At 47.0% G+C, this 18,663-nt stretch overlaps 1 protein-coding gene across 4 annotated transcripts in view; it reads right to left on the reverse strand.

Annotated features, from left to right (window-relative positions):
* ARHGAP22 (Rho GTPase activating protein 22) overlaps window positions 1-18,663 on the reverse strand; it is a 162,473-nt gene that overhangs the window by 124,590 nt on the left and 19,220 nt on the right. The window contains exon 1 of one of the 4 annotated variants that reach the window (XM_046027288.1): window positions 8,225-8,633. The exons of the other annotated variants lie outside the window; for them this stretch is intronic. Within the exon in view, the coding sequence (XP_045883244.1) occupies window positions 8,225-8,258 (34 nt within the window). The 5' untranslated portion in view covers window positions 8,259-8,633. Of the gene's footprint in view, window positions 1-8,224; window positions 8,634-18,663 lie in introns of those variants that run through there. 4 annotated transcript variants of the gene reach the window in all.

An 18,663-nucleotide genomic window follows, 5' to 3' on the forward strand; every position in this document is an offset into this window, starting at 1 on the left:
GAACCCATCCATCACATCATATATTTCTCTCTTTTGTGTGGGGGAGTAACGCCACTTCTACTCTGCTAGCCAGTTTCAATTACACCATACAGTGTCACCAACTATGACACTGTGTTTTACATCAGATCCTCAAACCTTCTTTGTCCTATAGCAGAAAGTTTGCGCCCTTTTACTAAACTCTCCCTACTCACCCCTCCACCAGGTCCCCTCCCCTCCATCCCTGGCAACCACTTATCTACTCTGTTTCTATAGGTTTGCCTTTTTTAGTTTCCACATATAAGTGATACCATGTCATATCTGTCTTTCTCTGACCTCACTTAGCACAATGCTCTCAAGGTCAGTCCATGTTGTCACAAATGGCAGGATTTCTTTCTCATGGCTGAGTAATAATCCACTGTATCTTCCTGCACACCACATCTTCTTTGTTCATTAATCCTTTGATGGACACTTAGGTTGCTTCTATATCTTGGCTGTTGTGATTAACGCTGCAGTGAACACAGGAGGGCAGAGATGCCTCTGATATCCCATTTTCATTTCCTTTGCATATAGTCCCAGAAGTGGGGTTGCTGGATCCTATGGTAGTTCTCTATTTAATTTTTGGAGGATCCTCCATGCTGTTTCCCATAATGGCTGTACTAACTTATATTCCCAACAACAGTGCGCCAGGGTTCACTTTTCCCCACACCTTCCCTGAAGACAACACATCCTCACTATCTCTTGGGTTCTGTTTGTTTAATTTACCATGGCCATTCTAACAGGTCTGAGGCAATATCTCTTGTGGTTTCGATCTGCGTTTCCCTGACATTAGTTCCGCTGATTGGCAATCAGACATACAATTGGCGGTTGTACGTCTTTAAAATGTCTGTATTTAGTTCCTTTGCCCATTTTTAAATAGAATTGTTTGGATTTTTTTTTTTTTTGCTATTAAATTGTGTAAGCTCTTTATATATACTGGATACTGAGCCCTTATCAGACACATGATTTGCAAATAGTGTCTCCCATTTTCATTTTGTTGATGGTTTCTTTTGCTGTGCAGAAGCTTTTTAAGTTTGATGTGGTCCTGCATTTATTTTTCGTTTTGTTTTTTGTTACCTCTGCTTTTGGTGTCAAATTAAAAAAAAAAATCATCACCAAAACTAGTGTCAAGGAGCTCACCACCTATGTTTTCATCTAGGAGTTTTATGGCTTCAGGTCTTAGTCTTTGATCCATTTCAAGTTGATTTTTCTATATGGTATAAGATAATGGTCTAGTTTTGTTCTTTTGCATGTGACTGTCCAGTTTTCCCAACACCATTTACTGAAGAGACTCTCCTTTCCCCATCCTATATTGTTGGCTTCTTTGTCATAAATTAATAGGCCATACATGCTTGGGTGTATTTCTGGGCTCTCTATCCTTTTGCATTGACTTAAATGTTTGTTTTTATGCCAACTCACTTCTTGATTTTTCTTTTTTAAGTATTATTTGTTGACCTGTCACTATGGAAAGTGAGGATTTTATTTCTTTGACTCCCCTGGCCCCATCACACACAAGTACCCACTCCATCCTCCCACCATAGTTATATTGTAATTTTGGTTTTCTCAACATGCCAAATTTGCATTATTAATTTTCACTATGTAACTGCTATTCCCAGTTGAGCTATGTAGTATACTGTAGTAATTTTTCCTTTTATGCATCACTTTGGCTCTCCCTGGAGTTCATAATTATCTTGCTTCTTTTCATTTGCAGAGTTTTCTACTACATATTAATAATTCAACCTTAAATATTCCAATAGTTGTCTAAATTTCATCTCCATGTGTTCATATGCAGTGAGCATCTTCTTAAAAATATCACCACAACATCAAAAAAGCAAATAACCTAATTAAAAATGGCAGAAGGCACGAATATTTTTTCAAAGACATCCAGATGGCCAACAGACACATGAAAAGATGCTCAACATCACTGATCACCAGAGAAATACAAATCAAAACTACAATGGGCTATCCCCTCACACCTGTCAGAATGGATAAAATCAAAAACACAAGAAACAAGTGTTGGTAAGGATGTGGAGGAAAAGGAACCCTCGTGTACTGTTGCTGGGAATGCAAACTAGTATAGCCACAGTGGAAAACAGTCTGGAGTTTCCTCAAAAAATTAAAAATAGAGTTACCATATGATCCAGTAATTTTACTATTGGATATTTCTCCAAAGAAAGTAAAAATACTAATTTGAAAAGATATGCGCCCCCCAGGCTTATTGCAAAATTATTCACAATTGCCAAGATATGCAAGCAACCCAAGTGTCCATGAATAGATGAATGGATAAAGAAGATGTGTATACATATATATACACAGATACACACATACAGATACACACACACACACACACACACACACATATACACACTGGAATATTATTCAGCCATAAAAAAGAATGAAATGTTATCATTTGCAACAACATGGATGCATCTAGAAGGTATAATGCTAAGTGAAATAAGTCAGTCAGAGAAGAACAAATACCATGATTTCATTCATATGTGGAACTTAAGAAACAAAACAAATGAACAAAGAAAAAAGAGACAAAAAACCAGACTCTTCACTAGAGAGAGCAAACTGGTGGTTGCCAGAGGGGAGATGAGAAGGAAGATGACTGAAATAGGTGAAGGGGATTAAGAGGACAGCGATGAGCACTGAGTAATGTATAGAATTGTTGAATCACTATATTGTACACCTAAAACTATATAATACTATATGTTAGTTTAACACATTTTAAAAATTAAAAATTAAATAAAAATAAAAACAAATGACTGCATCTTATGACTTGAAGTATCTATACTCCCCCCCCCCCCCCCGACCCTGGGACGTGCAGGGCTACTGACCATGGCTTTGGCTGGTGTGGATCCCTGAACTGGGTCAGGGAGAGAGGTCAGAAGCCTTGGCATCGGACAGACATGAGTACAAATGCCGCCACTTGTTGGCAGGGCCCCTATGATGCACTTTCCATATCTGCTAACATGGGAGCACTGATGCCCCTTCATAGTGTAGTTATGAGAATTCATGAAGTACAGTAGAGATTCCTCGAGCATGGAGGACACATAGTAAATGATGGTTTACTTTCCTGTGGGGGAAAATCAAGAACAGTGAGTCCACTCAAAGTACTTGGTCTTCTAGAGCTTTCTTTGTCCATCGCCAAAAGACTGACCAGGCTCTGCTCATTCATCAAGGCTTCCAAGACACTGATAATCCTGCTAGGAAAGATGGCTAAAGCTGCTATAACATGGCCCATTAGTTCCATGATTTCTGCTAAAAGAAGGAGCCTCCTTCATAGCAACATCAATTTTATTTTGAAATATTCTAAACAAAGGCAGAAACCTTGGCAGAAAATATTGATAGAATAGTGACATAAAAATTAAAAACTATGTAATTCTGTGGGAAAAAAACCCGATAAAAAAGTAAACGGCACGCAACACATAGGGAAAACATTTGCAATATATAAGTCAGTTGGAGGAGGGGGCTGACTTTCCTAAGGATTTGGATCAGTTAGGGCAGACAGTGCTTCCACCTCCCAGGCTAATGCTTTCCTTACCATCCATCCATCCATCCATCCATCCATCCATCCATCCATCCTCCATTCAAAATGTATGTACTGAGTTCCTTCAGGTATCTGATAATGAAGTATAATGATATTCGAAACCAGAAATGGTTCCTGCCCTCGTGGAACTCAGTCCAGTGGGGTGACAAATATCCATAAGATCATTCCATCTGGGAGTGTACAACTCTAATCCAAGGTAAATGCTGTAAAGAAAGGAGAGCTTGCAGCAGAGGACCTAGCTTAGATTGCGGTATATGCGAGGACCTCCCTGGGTGGCAACACTTGAACTGAGAACTAGAAGATGAGTTGGAGTCAAGGAATGCCTGTGTGTAGGGGGAGGGAGGAGAGGGGAAGAGAGAGAGAGAGACAGTGAGAGAGACAGAGAGAAGGGAGAGGTAGTCCAGGCGGGAAAATGGTGTGCTAAGGCCCTGTGGTAGGAGGCCCGTGGAAGAGCTGAAGAACAGGAAGAAGGCCCATGTGGCTGGAGCCTGGAGAGTAAGAGGAGGCTGGAGAGGTGGCCGCTGGCTAGACTGTAAGAGGGGTCTTGTGGGCCATGGTAAGTGTTTGGACTTTAACCTATGGAGCAATGGGGAAGCCACTGAAGGATTCTACACTGGGGAAGAGGCTGGAGGTGAACGTATGCCTGAATTTACACAGGAAAACATAGCCCTGGCTTTGGAGTGGAGAATGGATGAGGGTGGGTAGGAGTGAGGCAGTCTTACTGCCAAAGTTCAGGTGAGAGATGATGATGGCTGAGGGTGGGTGATGGCATGAGGATAAGTGAGATGGGCAGAGTCAAGTGCTCTTTGGATAAAGCAACAGGGCTGCCCTGCATTCCTCATCCTTGTGGACTAGGGCAAGGCCAGAGCAATAAGCTTCAATCAAGACTGACAGAACACACCAGTCTCTGAAGACCTAAGTCTGATTACAGTGGAATTAGAAAGGGGTACCAACCAGGCCAGCAGGGGCTGCATCAGGGTCAAGTATTTGGGGGCTTTGTTCTGACTATGGCTGGAGAGATGCGGAATCAGGTCTGGTTCTAACCAGGTGCTCCCAGGGACTCTCTGAGCAGAGGAGGGAGTGGGGAAGGCCTAGGATGCGCAGAACATGGTAGTGGGCCCGAGGGAATGACACAAGGCTCCGATGCTCTTCCTCTCTTATTCCCAGAAGAGAAGGTACCTGCTCTACATTTTTATTTTCTAGCTTGAAAAAGAAATCGCAACTTTCACCATGTCATAAAGCACATAGACTTGTGCTTGCTCCATTGTATATGTAATACATTCTAAGAGTTTTAGTGAATTTATCTTATTTTTCTTCTGGGAAAACTGGTAAAGGCAGGGGTAAACTGTGTCTTCTAGTCCTACTCTGGGAATATGGAAATGGGACTCAGTAGAGGAGGAGCTTGCTGGGGCAAAGCAATAGGAAATTGTCTCTGGAAGGGACCTCTGGACCCAGGGGTAAAGCAGGGAAACACATCTGGCTCCAACCAGCCTGGACCCAATAGGCCATGACTAGCTAGGATGAGCGTGAACTGGTCCTAAGCAAACAATGGTGAGTTAAAATCACTTATTGTATTAATGGCCGGTCCACACTGATTTGAGGGAATCCAAACCACCTTCCTGACATCAGTCTGAATTTCGTGCTGCACTTAAATGCAAGCACACTATTTGAATTCACCATTCTGTTCTGAGCCACTTCCAGCTAGTTTGGGTGCTAGTCTGTTTTTTGAATTGCCTTTTCCATGTGTGTGTGTCCATATACTGACACCCGCCTCTCTAGCCTCTAACTTCTTAGAAACTGAGCTTGGTCGAGGCATGACAATTGAACAAACTTAGTTCTATGTACTGGTAAAGGACAATAGGGTTTTCCTTTGGAGGGTCTTGATCTTGACATCTCCCCCTCCTTAGAAAGGAGAACTGAGGACAGCTGTCAGGGTGTTAGCAGCTTCTGCATACTTACTCAGCGCTGGCCTGATGGGGGCCTGCCAGGAATTTAACAGCCAACATGCCTCTGAAGAAGGGTCCCTGGGAAGTCCCTATCTGCTGAGCAGCATTTGGGCCAGACCCCCGACGCTTTTGAGCTGGCTGAGGCTGATTTTATGAACTATCTCAGAAAACCACCCCAGTCTTTTTTGTGCAACCCAGCGTATCCACATAGCGATATTGCCTGGAGGTCCATCTGGAATATGGATGGTCTGGACAAGGCGGTGTCTGGATACCAAGGGCTGTGATTTGCGTACTCTGACTCGCTGTATTTATGACATGTATCCTGCCCTGCTCCTAAAATGTTCAATGAGAGGGGGTTGAATTTTGAGGTGAGCTCTTCTTTCTACCACTTCTACCACAGCCCAATTACTTAATGGTACACACACACACTTGCACAAAAACTTGGTCTGTATTTCTCCAGAAATGTCCCCAGAGAGAACTATTCCTTAACAAGCTGCAAACCTGACCTTGCAGGAGACAATTCCAGACCTGGTCTCCAGCCTCATGCTGTGCCTGCTGCCCCTCCCTGCCCCCAGCTCCCACCTCCTACTCCCATGCACCCGCCCCTCCCAAGGCACCCACCCGTGATGCACCCTGCCTGCAATGTGGCCTTGTTCTTCCACCATTCTTTGCCTAGTTAGCTTCCTGTCATTTCCCAGCTCACAGCCCAAGGACCTCACACTTCCTCTGGATGCTACATTTGTGGTAGATGCTCCTAGAATGCTTCTTATCACAGTTTATGATCATACATTTTTGTGCGTAAGTGGTTAGCTGACTCATGGCACCGTAAACGTCATCCTTTACTGTATCTTACCAGATAATATCATCAAGTAGAACGCTCCTCAACCTTAGGCCATAGACATTTGGGGCCAGATAATTCTTATTGCCGGGCTCGTCCTCTGCTTTGTAGGATGTTTAGTTTTGTCCCTATTCTCTACCCACTAGAAGCCAGTAGCCCTTCAGTCGGAACTACCAAAAATGTCTCCAGACAATGCCAAAGGTCCCCTGGGGAGGGGGGCAAGATCACACCTGGCTGAGAACCACTGACCTAGGACAACTGCTTGTAAGAAGTTTGGGATTTCAAAGGCTGGCTTCCTGAGAGCCCCTTTGCTGAAGCCTCTTTCTAGACAAGCACTACACAACAGGCGTATAATATGAGTCACATGTGTAACTGTATTTATCAATAGTTTATAAATACAATACAGTTTATAATAAAGCAGTTCCAGTAGCTGCTTTAAAAATAGGTGAAATTAAATTTAATAACGTATTTTATTTAACTCAACATATCCACATACTGTCATTTCAGCCTGTATGCAATATAATTATCAGTAAGGTATTTTACATTCTTTTTTTTCTGCCAAGTCATCAAAATCTAGTGTGTATATTTCGCAGTTTGGACTAGCCATATATCAAGGGCTCAACAGCCACATCTGACCAGTGGCTAATACATTCGACAGGGCTGGGATGGTAGACTTCAGTTTTCTCAAAAGGCATGTAGGGCCTGTCCCACCCCTTTAGGTGGTCACTAAATTGCACTCCTACCCTTCAGTAGAGCCATGCATAGCTCTCTTTTGCCCACTGGGGTCCACAGGCTATGATCCATTTGGAGCAACCCACAGAGGGGTCCTGACAGCGGTGACCATGCTCTGGAGGGCCAGCCCACCCCATAGTCATCTGTTAATAGCTAATGCGATGGGTGTGTTGCCCGTAATTCCACAAGAGGCTGGAGGGTTCCTGTCACACACATACCAGGTGAGACACGCGGTTTCCAAGCTCCCCAGGCAGATGTTCCACCCGCCTCCAAACCACCTGTCCTCATACTCATTGCTCCAAAGGGAAGCTCAGCCCTCCGTAAACACTGGCCACCTGCAAAGATGCATTTTATTTTCTTAAAGGACAGATGTTCTTATCTAGAATGACACTGGCCAAGAAGTTGCTGTCCCTAGGGTGATGCTGTCCCTAGCCCAGGGACTTGTCCTGAGTCTCCAGGCCACTCTGCAGGGACACAGGCTGGCTGGTGGGCACTAGCCCAGTCCCACAAGATCATCCAGCAAGGTTTTCCAGACTCCCACCTCTGACTTATTTCTAGATGCATGCCCTCAGCACTCTCATCTCCAGGTGGTGCAGCCTCCTGGGAGTTCTCCCCATGGGGGCGCCCGCCTGCCTCTGGCCTATCCAAGGAATTGCTTTCTGCAGCCCAGCCCTGGGCAGCTCCCAAAGGCTCTACCCAGCACCCTCCCAGGCCAGAGAAGCGAGGACTCCCCCTTGGACCTGGCCGTCTCCAGAAGCCAGGGCATGGCCCTCCTTAGTGAGGGCCACTTCTGCTTGGCTGCTGGGGCAAATCACAAGCATTGAGCATTTCCTTTATAGTAAAGGAACACAGTTTTCCCAAAGTTGTCACCAGGTCACTTTGAGCAACTCAGGAACTCGGCGAAACACAGACCATGGGGTGAGGTTTGCACACAGACTAGAGCATTAAAATGGCCATTGGGCATCTCAGCTCTAGTCTGACGCCCACAGACCCTGGGAGCCTCACTGGGCAGGCAATGAGGAGGATGCCTCTGGAATGCCTGCCTCATCTCACTCCCGGTGTGGCAGCGTCTCAGTGTCTGCACGTGTTAGCCAAGAGACACACACTATGCCCAGATACGCCCCAGGAAGCTGGACTTACCCCTCCTGGCTTGCCTGATCTTTGGGCTCAGCATATTCCAGAAGCCGCCAGGCCGGAGTCCTTGTGCCGATCATGCTGTCGTCCACTTCCCTTTTCTCTTCCTCTGGCCCAACTGCCCCTCCTGCTGCCCCACTCCAGCCCCCATGGTTGCTGGCTTTACAGGAGAGTCTCCCTCTCCTTGCTGCTGACCAATGGCTTGCCTTGGACTACACAAACCTCAATGCATTATTTATCCATCCCAGAATTAATTCCCATTCCAGCGAACCAGTAAAAGGCTCGGTAAGGGCTACAGATCAATCACTGGGCCAGGGCGGGGCAGACCGGTTGCCCCTCTGCCCAGGGGTGCCTGCCTCACTACCCATGCGGGAGCCCCGAGAGTGGGGCTCTGTTCCCTGCGGGGCGGGCGGTGGCGGGCAGACGGGCGGGTCCGCGAGGAGGGTTCCCAGCCGCGCGGGGCGGGTCGGAAGGCTCTGGGCTCCCGAACGGATCCGCCCACTGCGCGGGGAGGGCCTGTCCGGCGAGCTGCAGGCAAAGAAAAGCCGCTGGAAATCCACGCCGCTGCCCTGTCCTTCTGTCCCGCCAAGCAAACCCCTTCCCGTCCAGCGCTCTTGGGAGAGAGGGGAGACCCCGCCCGTCCAATGCAACCTGCTCTGCCTGATGTCCCCAGCCAGGGGCGGGGGGTGGGGGGGGGCGCTGGCTAGGAGGCCGTTTCTGAGCTCACTGTTCAACTGTGAAAGAGAGGTGTGTCTTACATGGAGCTGGCGAGCTGGTGGCCTGGGTGGTGTTCCCATCCTCCCGGGGTTGGGCCCAGCAACTAGCAAGCAGAGGGATGCCCCTGAGGGATGTTTCTGCTGCCTTAACACGGTGACAGCAATCAGAATGCACGTGAAGCACTTAGTTTGGGGCCCACACACAGTAGGGTCTCAGAAACTGTTCACCGAGTAGTGAATCTGCAAATTGTCAAGTTTCCATTTAATACTAGCATAACTCTAAAGAGTGCATAGTGGGGCTTTGGGGGAGTTCAGCCTCAAGGCCTAAAAATTGCCCAAGAATTGCAATCACAGTAATAGCTATCATTTATTAGGTGCCTGCTATGTGTCTGGCATTAAGGCTAGGACTTCATATTCCGTATCTCATTTAATTCTCCAATTCTCTGAGGCAGGTGCTAATGTCATGGCTTTTCAGATAAAGAAAATAAGGCACAGAAATGTTAAATAACTTGCCCAAAGTCACACAATACTGTCAGGACAGGAATCGGAACTCCGGGCAGTGTCTACAGCTGATGATTTTCTCTGATGCGAGTCTCTCTAAATTCCCAAATTCCAACCACCTCCTATGAGCAGTTTTTGGTTTGAGAGTCCTCAGCGAACTTGCTGGATGGTGAGGATCAATGTTTGTGCCCCTGAAACGACCCCACATGCTGTGTTAGGCATTTGTGTCTGGGGCTGGGTTGTTCCGAGTCCGAGTGCTGTGTGTTCCTCTCCGTTGAACCAAGGGGCGTGAAAGACGACCGCTCTATTTGAATGGCCATGCTCCTTCCCTGATCCCCAGAGTGCCCCCATGCCAACTGATCCCCAGATGAAGCATTAATGTGGGATCGAATCCCGTAGCTGATGTCCAGAAGCTCTGGAGGCTAGCGGTCTAGCCTCTGCAGCAATCCATGTTAGAGAGGACAGGATCTGGCATATAGAAAGGAGGGGAGAATTGGAGATGTCAAGGACTCACCGGGATGTGGGGGTCCAATGGCCAGGTGGCCCGGAGAAAGCAAAGTCCATGGAGACAAAGCTGTTTTACTCCGCATCCAGTCCCTTTCTCCAGCCCTCAGCCACCCCTCAGAAGAAAGGAATCAGTATTTCGAGATAATATTCAAGGTCTTTCATGGTACAGTCCCTGCCTTCATCTGTGCCCTATCTCCTGCTGATGCTACGTGACCATGCAGCTCCTGTGTGCCCCCGTGCCTTTGCACCAGCGGTTCCCTCTTCTAGGAGTGTCCTTTCCCACAGTTTCAGTTGCATAAGCCTGATCATTCTGAGCAAGTCTCTGTGAAACTCTCCTGATTCTACCACCAAAAGGAGCCATAAAGCACTTCCCTGGGGCTCTTAGCTGTGTCTCACCCCTCCTGCACTCCCAGTCCTGAGCCTCAGGCTGGACTCAGGCCATGAGCCCTGTGAGGAATACTGGCTTGAGGGACAGCTCCAAGAAATACTACAGAATGACCAAATTGCCCTCCTTTTTCTTTCAGGCCAGGTAGAGGCCGGGTCAGGCTGGGACACAGGCCATGCGGGAGGACTGGGGAGGCTACAGATCTGGAAAATCTCATGTTGACATCAGGGTCACAGGGTGAGGTCCCGTGGCCAGTGACAATGTCTTGAGCAATCGTGAAGCCCTGTGAGTAATGCAGCCTGGACCACGTCCTCTAAGCCAGAGGCAGGAAAATGCCCTGAACACTTAGTTTGGGTCCACTCACACTTGTTTTGGTTAAGAAACCACCCCCGGGTGCTTTTCCTGTGCAGCTGTTTCCCCCAATGACATTAAGTCGCTGCACTCACCCGCCTGCTTTTCCTGGGATCAGTGCTGGACTCGGAAAAAACCTCGGAGGCTCTGGGCTCAAACCCAGAAGTAACGCTGCGAACAGGGCAAGAGCTAGCCTGGACCCTGCACCTGAGAACGATGGGTCCAGCTGGAAGGGACATTAGCGCCCCCTCCTTCCTGAAGTTTACAAAGGGAAAATACAGGCCTCACACAAAAGTAGAGGCAGAAAGGCGGCCCTCTCTCCATGGCCTTGCCCCTGCCCACATGGCACTGCCTCCCCAGCAGTGGTCCTGGGTCTCCCCCAGTTTCCAGCCTGGCATTTTCCGAGACCACTGTGGGCCAGACTTGGCCAGGCCCTGAAGGGTGAGTAGGAAGGGCAGAACTCTCCAAAGGCAGCTGCTGGAAGTCACACCTCTTGGACGGGTGGTCACCCACCAATATCACTGGCCACCTCCAGCTCTGCTTCAGGTCAGTGGTTCTCAACCTTGCCTGCATGTTGGGGAGTTTTGACAACTAATTTCTGTGTCCCATCTGCCACCAGGTCCTGTTTAGTCTGGCATGTGCGCTGGTCATTGGGAGTTGTAAAAGCTCCTCGGGTGATCCAGCACGTGGCCAGGGTTGAGAACCACTACTTGAGAAGATAATTGCACATCCTTGAGCCCGGGAACACCAGAGGCAGTCACTGCCTGCTGTCACCCCAAGGGAGTCTTCTTCCTAGAGAGGGGCACATGTTGCCAGCCTCCCAGTCAGAAAGTGGAAAAGTGTTCCCCCCTTCCAAGTCTCAACGGGAGACTGCTCCATTCCACATGGAGCCACAGGTATGGTTGTACAGCCTGTTCACTGTACAAAGGTGTCCAGTAGAGGGGGGAGTAGGGCTGGGACCTTAATGCTGACAAAGCTGTGTGCCCTGGCACTGTTAGAGGGATCCGCTGCACCAAGAGGGCGAGTCTTCCTCTGTTTTTTACCAAGATGTCATCTAGATAGCAGGACCCGGCTTCCCTATTCCAGAACCTGCAGAAAGGACAGGGGGTGCTCTTCCGGAGGCAGAGGGAGAAAACAGTGCTCGCCTGGGTCTGAGATGCCTGTGCAGTGCTCACCGGCACCAGTGTCCCCTGACTTCCTGCTTCGACTGCTCTCTGTCCCTGTTGCCAGAAGGCAGAGGTTCCATTTCTCTGGTGTGTCACTCCTGCCCATCCCTGTGGTGTGCTGGAGCAGCTGGCCAGAACAAAAGCCAATGAGAGCTGATTGCTAAGTTTTTAGGAATTTTGTGATTTTAACGCAGGCATCATTGGAGATTACATTACATAAACTTACAGTGAACTGAATCAGATTAAAAGCAGAGGGAATGCCAACCCAACTCACATCACTTCCTAATTATTTTACTACATTTTAGTAGTTTCTACATTCTTAAGGTCATTTGCGCCTATTGTATCATGTGGTGAAAATGCTATTGTGAGGGTTGACTTTGTATGTCATCCTAACTGGGTCATGGGGCACCCAGCCAGACATTTGGTCAAGCATTATTCTCAGTGTCAATGTGAAGGTGTTTCTGGATGAAACTGGCATTTGAATTAGTAGACTGAATAAAGCATGTTGCCCTTCCTGGTGTGGGTGGGCCGCACCCAAGCAGCCGAGGGCCTGAAAAGAACAAAAAACCTCACCTTCCCATGCATAGAAGGGAACGCTCCTGCCTGACTGCCTCCAGCCAGGACATTGATGTTTTTTGTTTTTTGGTTTTTTTCCCCCTGTCTTTGGGCTAGAACTGAAAATTGGCTCTTCCTGGGTCTTGAGTCTGCTGGCCTTTGAACTAGAACTACACAACCTTCATTAGTGTCCAGCTTGTCAACTGTAGATCTTGGGACTTTTCAGCTTCAATAACATATGGTACCTACGTATGCATAAATATGTATATGTTCTTATTATACTCTTAAGAGATATATAGCTCTCTCCTGTGTGTTCTGTTTCTCTCAAGAACCCTAATTCATCTGTTTATTGGGTTTTAATCGCACATCTCTTGGTAGCTCCTCGTTCAGGGATCATGCTAGTAGTTTGAAATGGACAGTGGTGGGAGTATTTACATCGAGAAATATGTTATCAATCCAGACTTAAATTGCTTTACCTTCCAGAGAGCCAGTCATGAGGTGTTTGCCAGCCCACCCCTGTCCATGCCCTACCTTGTATGCCCCCCAACAGTCGATTCCTTGCTGAGGACAGAGGAGGCTAGCTCTGCACCAACTCTGTCCTCGTCTCCCTCCTGGACATGCCTGGATGCCCTGTCTTTCCCAGGACCCTTGCAGTTCCATGTGACTGTCCTAGACATTGTTTCTGAGCAGACACGATGTGGCTACTTCTAGGCCTGGCCTACAGGACTCCTCCCTCCAACACTCCTCCAGGCTTGTCTCCCTTTTCTGGGGTCACCTGGAAGGCCCACGCAGAGGTCCTGTGGCCTGAAACCCTGAATGACTGAGTGGGGCCAAGCCCCACTGTCAACCTAGAAACATCTCAGATGGCTAGGAAGAGGGAGAGCTATGACCCAGCTGGTCCTCTTCATGACTCCAGCTGACCTTCCACCACATATATCCTCCACCTGCCCCTCTTTGCCTACCAGACGTTGATGCTTCCCTTTGGACCCTGTTTCAGTGTCCACTCCCCACTCAGTGACCACGGTTAGGGTCCAGCCCCTTCACTATCTCCTCATCCCCCATGCCTGAGGCCACAGGAACCTTCTAAAAGGCCTCTTGCCAGGGCTGATGAAGACCTGACCCATAATTTAAATATATAAAATTTAAATTACCCATAATTATTACCCATAATCAACCCATAATTTAAAAATTAACCCATAATTTAAATATGATAACCCATAATTTAAATATAAACTATAAACAAAACTTAAGACTATGCTGAATTTAAAGTGTTCTTTCTAGAGTTTTTAATTGCACGATTGTGTGGGATTCATCAAAGGTGAACTTTTCTGCCGCTTTGGTGGCCTGGCCTTGCTAGTACTCTGAGTATATCCTTGGTTTTGCCTGTGGGCACTTGGGTGCTGCAAGCTACTCTGCCCCAGAGAGCGGGGCATCTCTCCCTGCCCACAGTCCCACAGTCCTGTGGCCTTAGGTCTAATGTCTGCCTCTGCCGTTGGCCCAATGCGTCCTTCAGATGCTTCACTTGCTTCTCATTTCAGTCTCGTGCACACACTTCAGTGTAGGATACAGCCTCGCACACACAGCCCAGGCCCCCAGAATGGGTCTAGAGCCTGGACCCGTAGTTTTCTGGGTCTTTGGTGTCCTAGGCTCCTGGCCAGAGAGTCAGAAGGACAACGATGCAGAATCCAGGACTGGGCATTGCAAAACCACCCAGACAAGAGGGTAGAGACCAGAACTTGGAGACTTGACTTGGAAAGCCCCTCGGTTGTGACTTGAAGCCTCTGGGCATGGTTTCTAGAGTTCTGCAGCCCTGACGTCAGGGCAGAGAGGGCCTGGGTTACCAAGTGGGTTCAGAAAACACAGCCTTCTGTTCCACCTTCCACTGTCGCACTTGTCACACCTCACCTTCAACTTAGTCCAGGCAGCTGATGTCCGGGGCAGGGGTGCTTGCTGTGTGCGATGGGTGAGTGACTGGTAAGCTGTCTGGGTTCTCTAGGGCAGATGCTAAGATAAGAATTTTATTGGGAATTAACACCTGTTCAAGAGTGGAGTGGGAGGGAAGCACGGGACCACCAAGCAAAAATTCTTGGGTGCTCCAAAGCAGAGAGCCAGGGTGCCTGGGTGGCTCAGGGGGTTAAGCCTCTGCCTTTGGCTCAGGTCATGGTCTCAGGGTCCTGGGATCGAGCCCCACATTGGGCTCCTTGCTCAGTGGGGAGCCTGTTCCCCACCCCTGCCTGTCTCTCTACCTACTTGTGATCTCTGTCAAATAAATAAAATCTGAACAAAAAATCAGAGGGCCTAGTAGAGGATCTGACTTGGGTGTCAGGCCTGTGTACCATTGCCTTTTGTAGTCATTGGCTGAGGGCCTCCTCAAGAAGACCATGACCTTGACCATCATTGTGCCCCTCCTCCCAGAACAGCATGGAGTTGGCTTGAAAGTTGAGGTTGATCCTAGAAGAGCTAATAGCCGGGGACTGTCAATTGATCCCACTTCCTGCAGCTGACCAGTGAGTCCTTTCTCGAAGGGGGCTCTGACAATTATCACACAGGGATTCTATGGAACTCAAAGGCCTCATTTTTAAGTCTCTGTAAATGTTGGGCTCAGACAAATACTACTCACTAAAAAATCTACGTGGCCAATTGTCTGAGCTCCCCATTTAATCAGGCAGCTTTCAGATAAAGATTTTATCGAGCTGCAAGTTCTCACTGTGAGATTCTTGGAAGGGAAAACTTCTATTAGGGAGTGTGTGGAACTGACAGTGGGACAGCCTTGCTGTGAGTAGGTGGGGTCCTCTGAGGCACTAGGGGAGGGGAAAAAAAGGACCCCAGCCCACAGGTCTGACATCCTGGGCCAAGCCGGATTGCCTGTTGAGCTCCTGCTTTTGGCAGAGCCTGAGGGGAAAGAGGGAATGTGCCTTCACTAATGGGGTTCTGAGTCTTGTAAATATGATGTACTGAAGTTCCAAGGAGCTGTCACCATTTCCCTGAAGCAAGGGCGGGGGACCCAGTGGTGAGGCTATTGCCCGCCCAAGCTCAAATGGCAAAACCTGTCCTCACTTGGATGCAGCGAGGAAGCAGGTCTGAAATGTTTTCCACTCCCTAAAGAGTCAGATTTTAGAAAGTGATGACTCACCAATTTGGTCGGTTTTGCATTATTGGAAAACAAGTCTTCTCCCTCGTGAAAACACCTGCTTGTTGTGGAAAGCCAGGGTTTGGGACAGATGGAAAGAACGGAAGTTTCCCAGATGCCTTCTCTCTCAACTCACACCTCTCCCCAAAGTCGGGATTCCTCCCCTGCACAACCAGCCCTGCCCCTTGTGGGTCTCCTCTGGGCAGACTGCCCCCTCCCCCTGGAACATAACGTCTCTCTGCTCTTCTAGACATTTCTCTTCCTTTTGCATCTTTAATCCCTCCCTCCCTCACTGGCTCTTCTCTCCAAGTTGATAAAACCACTCAAGAGTCTTCTGCCTTTAAAATGATACCTTTTCTTTCCTTCATTTGTTATGGTAGAAGGGAACTTATTCGGGGCTACACAATATCTAGCCCCTTCCTATCATGGGGCAATATCCTGCCATCACCCTCTTTGGAAACCATAAGGAATAGATCTGCTATATGCCTGCAGGCAGTCAGATGTGGTCAGGCAACGGAGGCTCAGCCCATCAGATGCCCCTGCCTGGTTTTTATTCTAATCTTAAACATCACAAAAAGTCTGAGAGAGGGTTTGAATGGACTTCCTAGCACTGGCCACAGTGACAATGTCTGCTGTGACAGGGGTCCCTTCCAGTATGGGGGAGGTATCTAGCAAGGGTGTCTCAGCCATGCTGTCCCATAAGAAAAGAATCCTTGTGCTTCTTGCTTTTTGGCCCTCTAGAGCCACCGTCATTCTTGTCCATCTTACAAGCCTAGATCTTCAGGTCTCAAAAGATGTTGCAAATCTCCAATATAGCTCTGATAAATTCCTGTTTCTGGCTGCAGCTGGTTTGGGTTGCCTCCCAGTGACTGGCAGCTCACAGACTCCTAGCTGGAGCCCACCATCATGCTTCTCAGCCTATGCTTCCATATTCCTCCTCTCTCTCACTTCCTGATCCTCCTGACTCAGCACAGATGGCCCATCTTCCATGTGTCTGTTCTCTCACAGATGGTTATTTCCTTCCTTATTTCCCCAGTTATGCCACCAAGCTAACCATCACTCGTCTCAGACTGGAAACCACAGACTCTCCTTCCTAGCCATGGCTGCAGTCTTCCACAGCCTGTTGTCCTGGTCCCTGGGCAGAGGCTCTTGTGGGTTATGACTGACAGTCATCTCAGCTCACCCAGAAGGGGCAGCTGGATGGGGTCTTCCCACTCTGACAGACGCTTCTTTCCTTCCAGACTCTTTCATCCTCATCTGTTCGAAACCCAGCTCCTGTCTGGGTGTATATCTCTGCCCTTTGCTGAGTATCTGGTACATATACACTACCTTCCTTTAACCTGCAGTGGGTGACACATTTGACCTTCAGGGCTGAAAAAAAATCCCGTCAACCAACAGTTCAATATCTGATGAAATTATTCTTCCAAAATGAAAGAGCAATTAACACATTCCCAAATAAACAAAACTTGAGATAGCTAATCACAAGCAGAACTGCCCATGAAGAAATATTAAAGGGAGCCTTCAGGCTGAAATGAAAGGACACTAAAAAGTAACTCAAATCCACATGAGGAAATAAAGAATAGCAGTAAACTATATAGGTAAATACATAAGACAGGATTAATGTATTTTTCTTTGTAACTTCTCTTTTTTTCTTATTTAAAAGATAACTACACAAAACAATAATGCTAAGTTTATGGTGAGGAGCACCCAGTGTATAAAGACCACAGTGTATGAAGATGTAACATACATAGTATGTCTGTGAAGATAGAGATATCCAGGAAAAGGTTTTGTATACTTAGTATTAATCCAAAGTAGATTGTTATAAATTAAGATGTAATCCCCAAGGCAACTGCTAATAAAACAAACCAAACATATATAGTAAAAGAAGGAAAAACAAGGGAATTAAAAGGCTATGTCAGAAAATATCTACTCAACACAAAAGAAGTCAGTAATTAAAGATCTGAGGAACACAACATGATATGTGACACAGAAAAAAGTAGCAAAGCAGCAAATGTAAATCCTTCCTTATCAGTAATTACACTAAATATAAATATAAATTACACTAAAGATAAGTATAAATAATAAACGTCCAATTAAAAGGCTGAAGTAGGGGCGCGTGGGTGGCTCAGTGGGTTAAGCTCTGCCTTTGGCTCAGGTCATGATCTCAGGGTTCTGGGATCAAGCCCTGTATCTGGCTCCCTGCTCAGCGGGGAGCCTGCTTCCTCCCCTCTCTCTGCCTGCCTCTCTGCCTACTTGTGATCTCTCTTTCTCAAATAAATGAAATCTTTAAATAAATTTAAAAAAAAAAGGCTGAAGTAGATGAATGGATTAAAAAGATACCAACAATATGCTGTCTAAAGAGACTTACAGTAGCCCCCTTTATCCATGGGGGATATGCTCCAAGACCCCCAGTTGATGCCTGAACTACAGATAGTACCAAACCCTATATATATTATGTTTTTTCCTATACCTGTATACCTATGATAAAATTTAACTTATAAATTAGGCACAGTGGGAGAGTGACAACAATTCATAAATAAAGAGAACAATTATAACAACATCCTGTAATGAAAGGTATATGAATGTGGTCTCTCTCAAAATATCCTATCATACTGTATTTACCTTTCTTCTTGCGCTATGGGATGACAAAATACCTATATAATGAGACGAAATGAGGTGAATGACATAGGCAATGTGAATAGGGTTAAGCTAGTATTGCCCTTCTGATGACAAATCAGAAGGAGGATTATCTACTTCCAGACCATGTTCAACCATAGGTAACTCACCCTGGGGAAGTTAAAACCACAGGTAAGGAGGAAATACTGTACTTCAGATTCAAAGACACAAATAGGTTGAAAGTAAAAGGATTGAAAAAGGCCACACCAAGAGTAACCAAAGGAGAGCCGGGGCTGGGGGGGGGGAGGGCAGTACTAAATTCAGACAAAATATACTTTAAGACAACAATTATTACAAGGGAGAAAGAAGGACAATGTATATTAATAAAAGAGTCAGCACACCAAGGATATGTAACAATTATAAATATATCTTCACCCAAAAATAAAGCACTAAAGTCTAGGAAGCAAAAATAGACTCCAAGAGAGAAATAGTGCAACAATAGTAATTGGAAACTTTAA

Source organism: Meles meles, chromosome 13 (assembly GCF_922984935.1).
Source record: "Meles meles chromosome 13, mMelMel3.1 paternal haplotype, whole genome shotgun sequence".
NCBI classification, from domain to species: Eukaryota; Metazoa; Chordata; class Mammalia; order Carnivora; family Mustelidae; genus Meles; species Meles meles.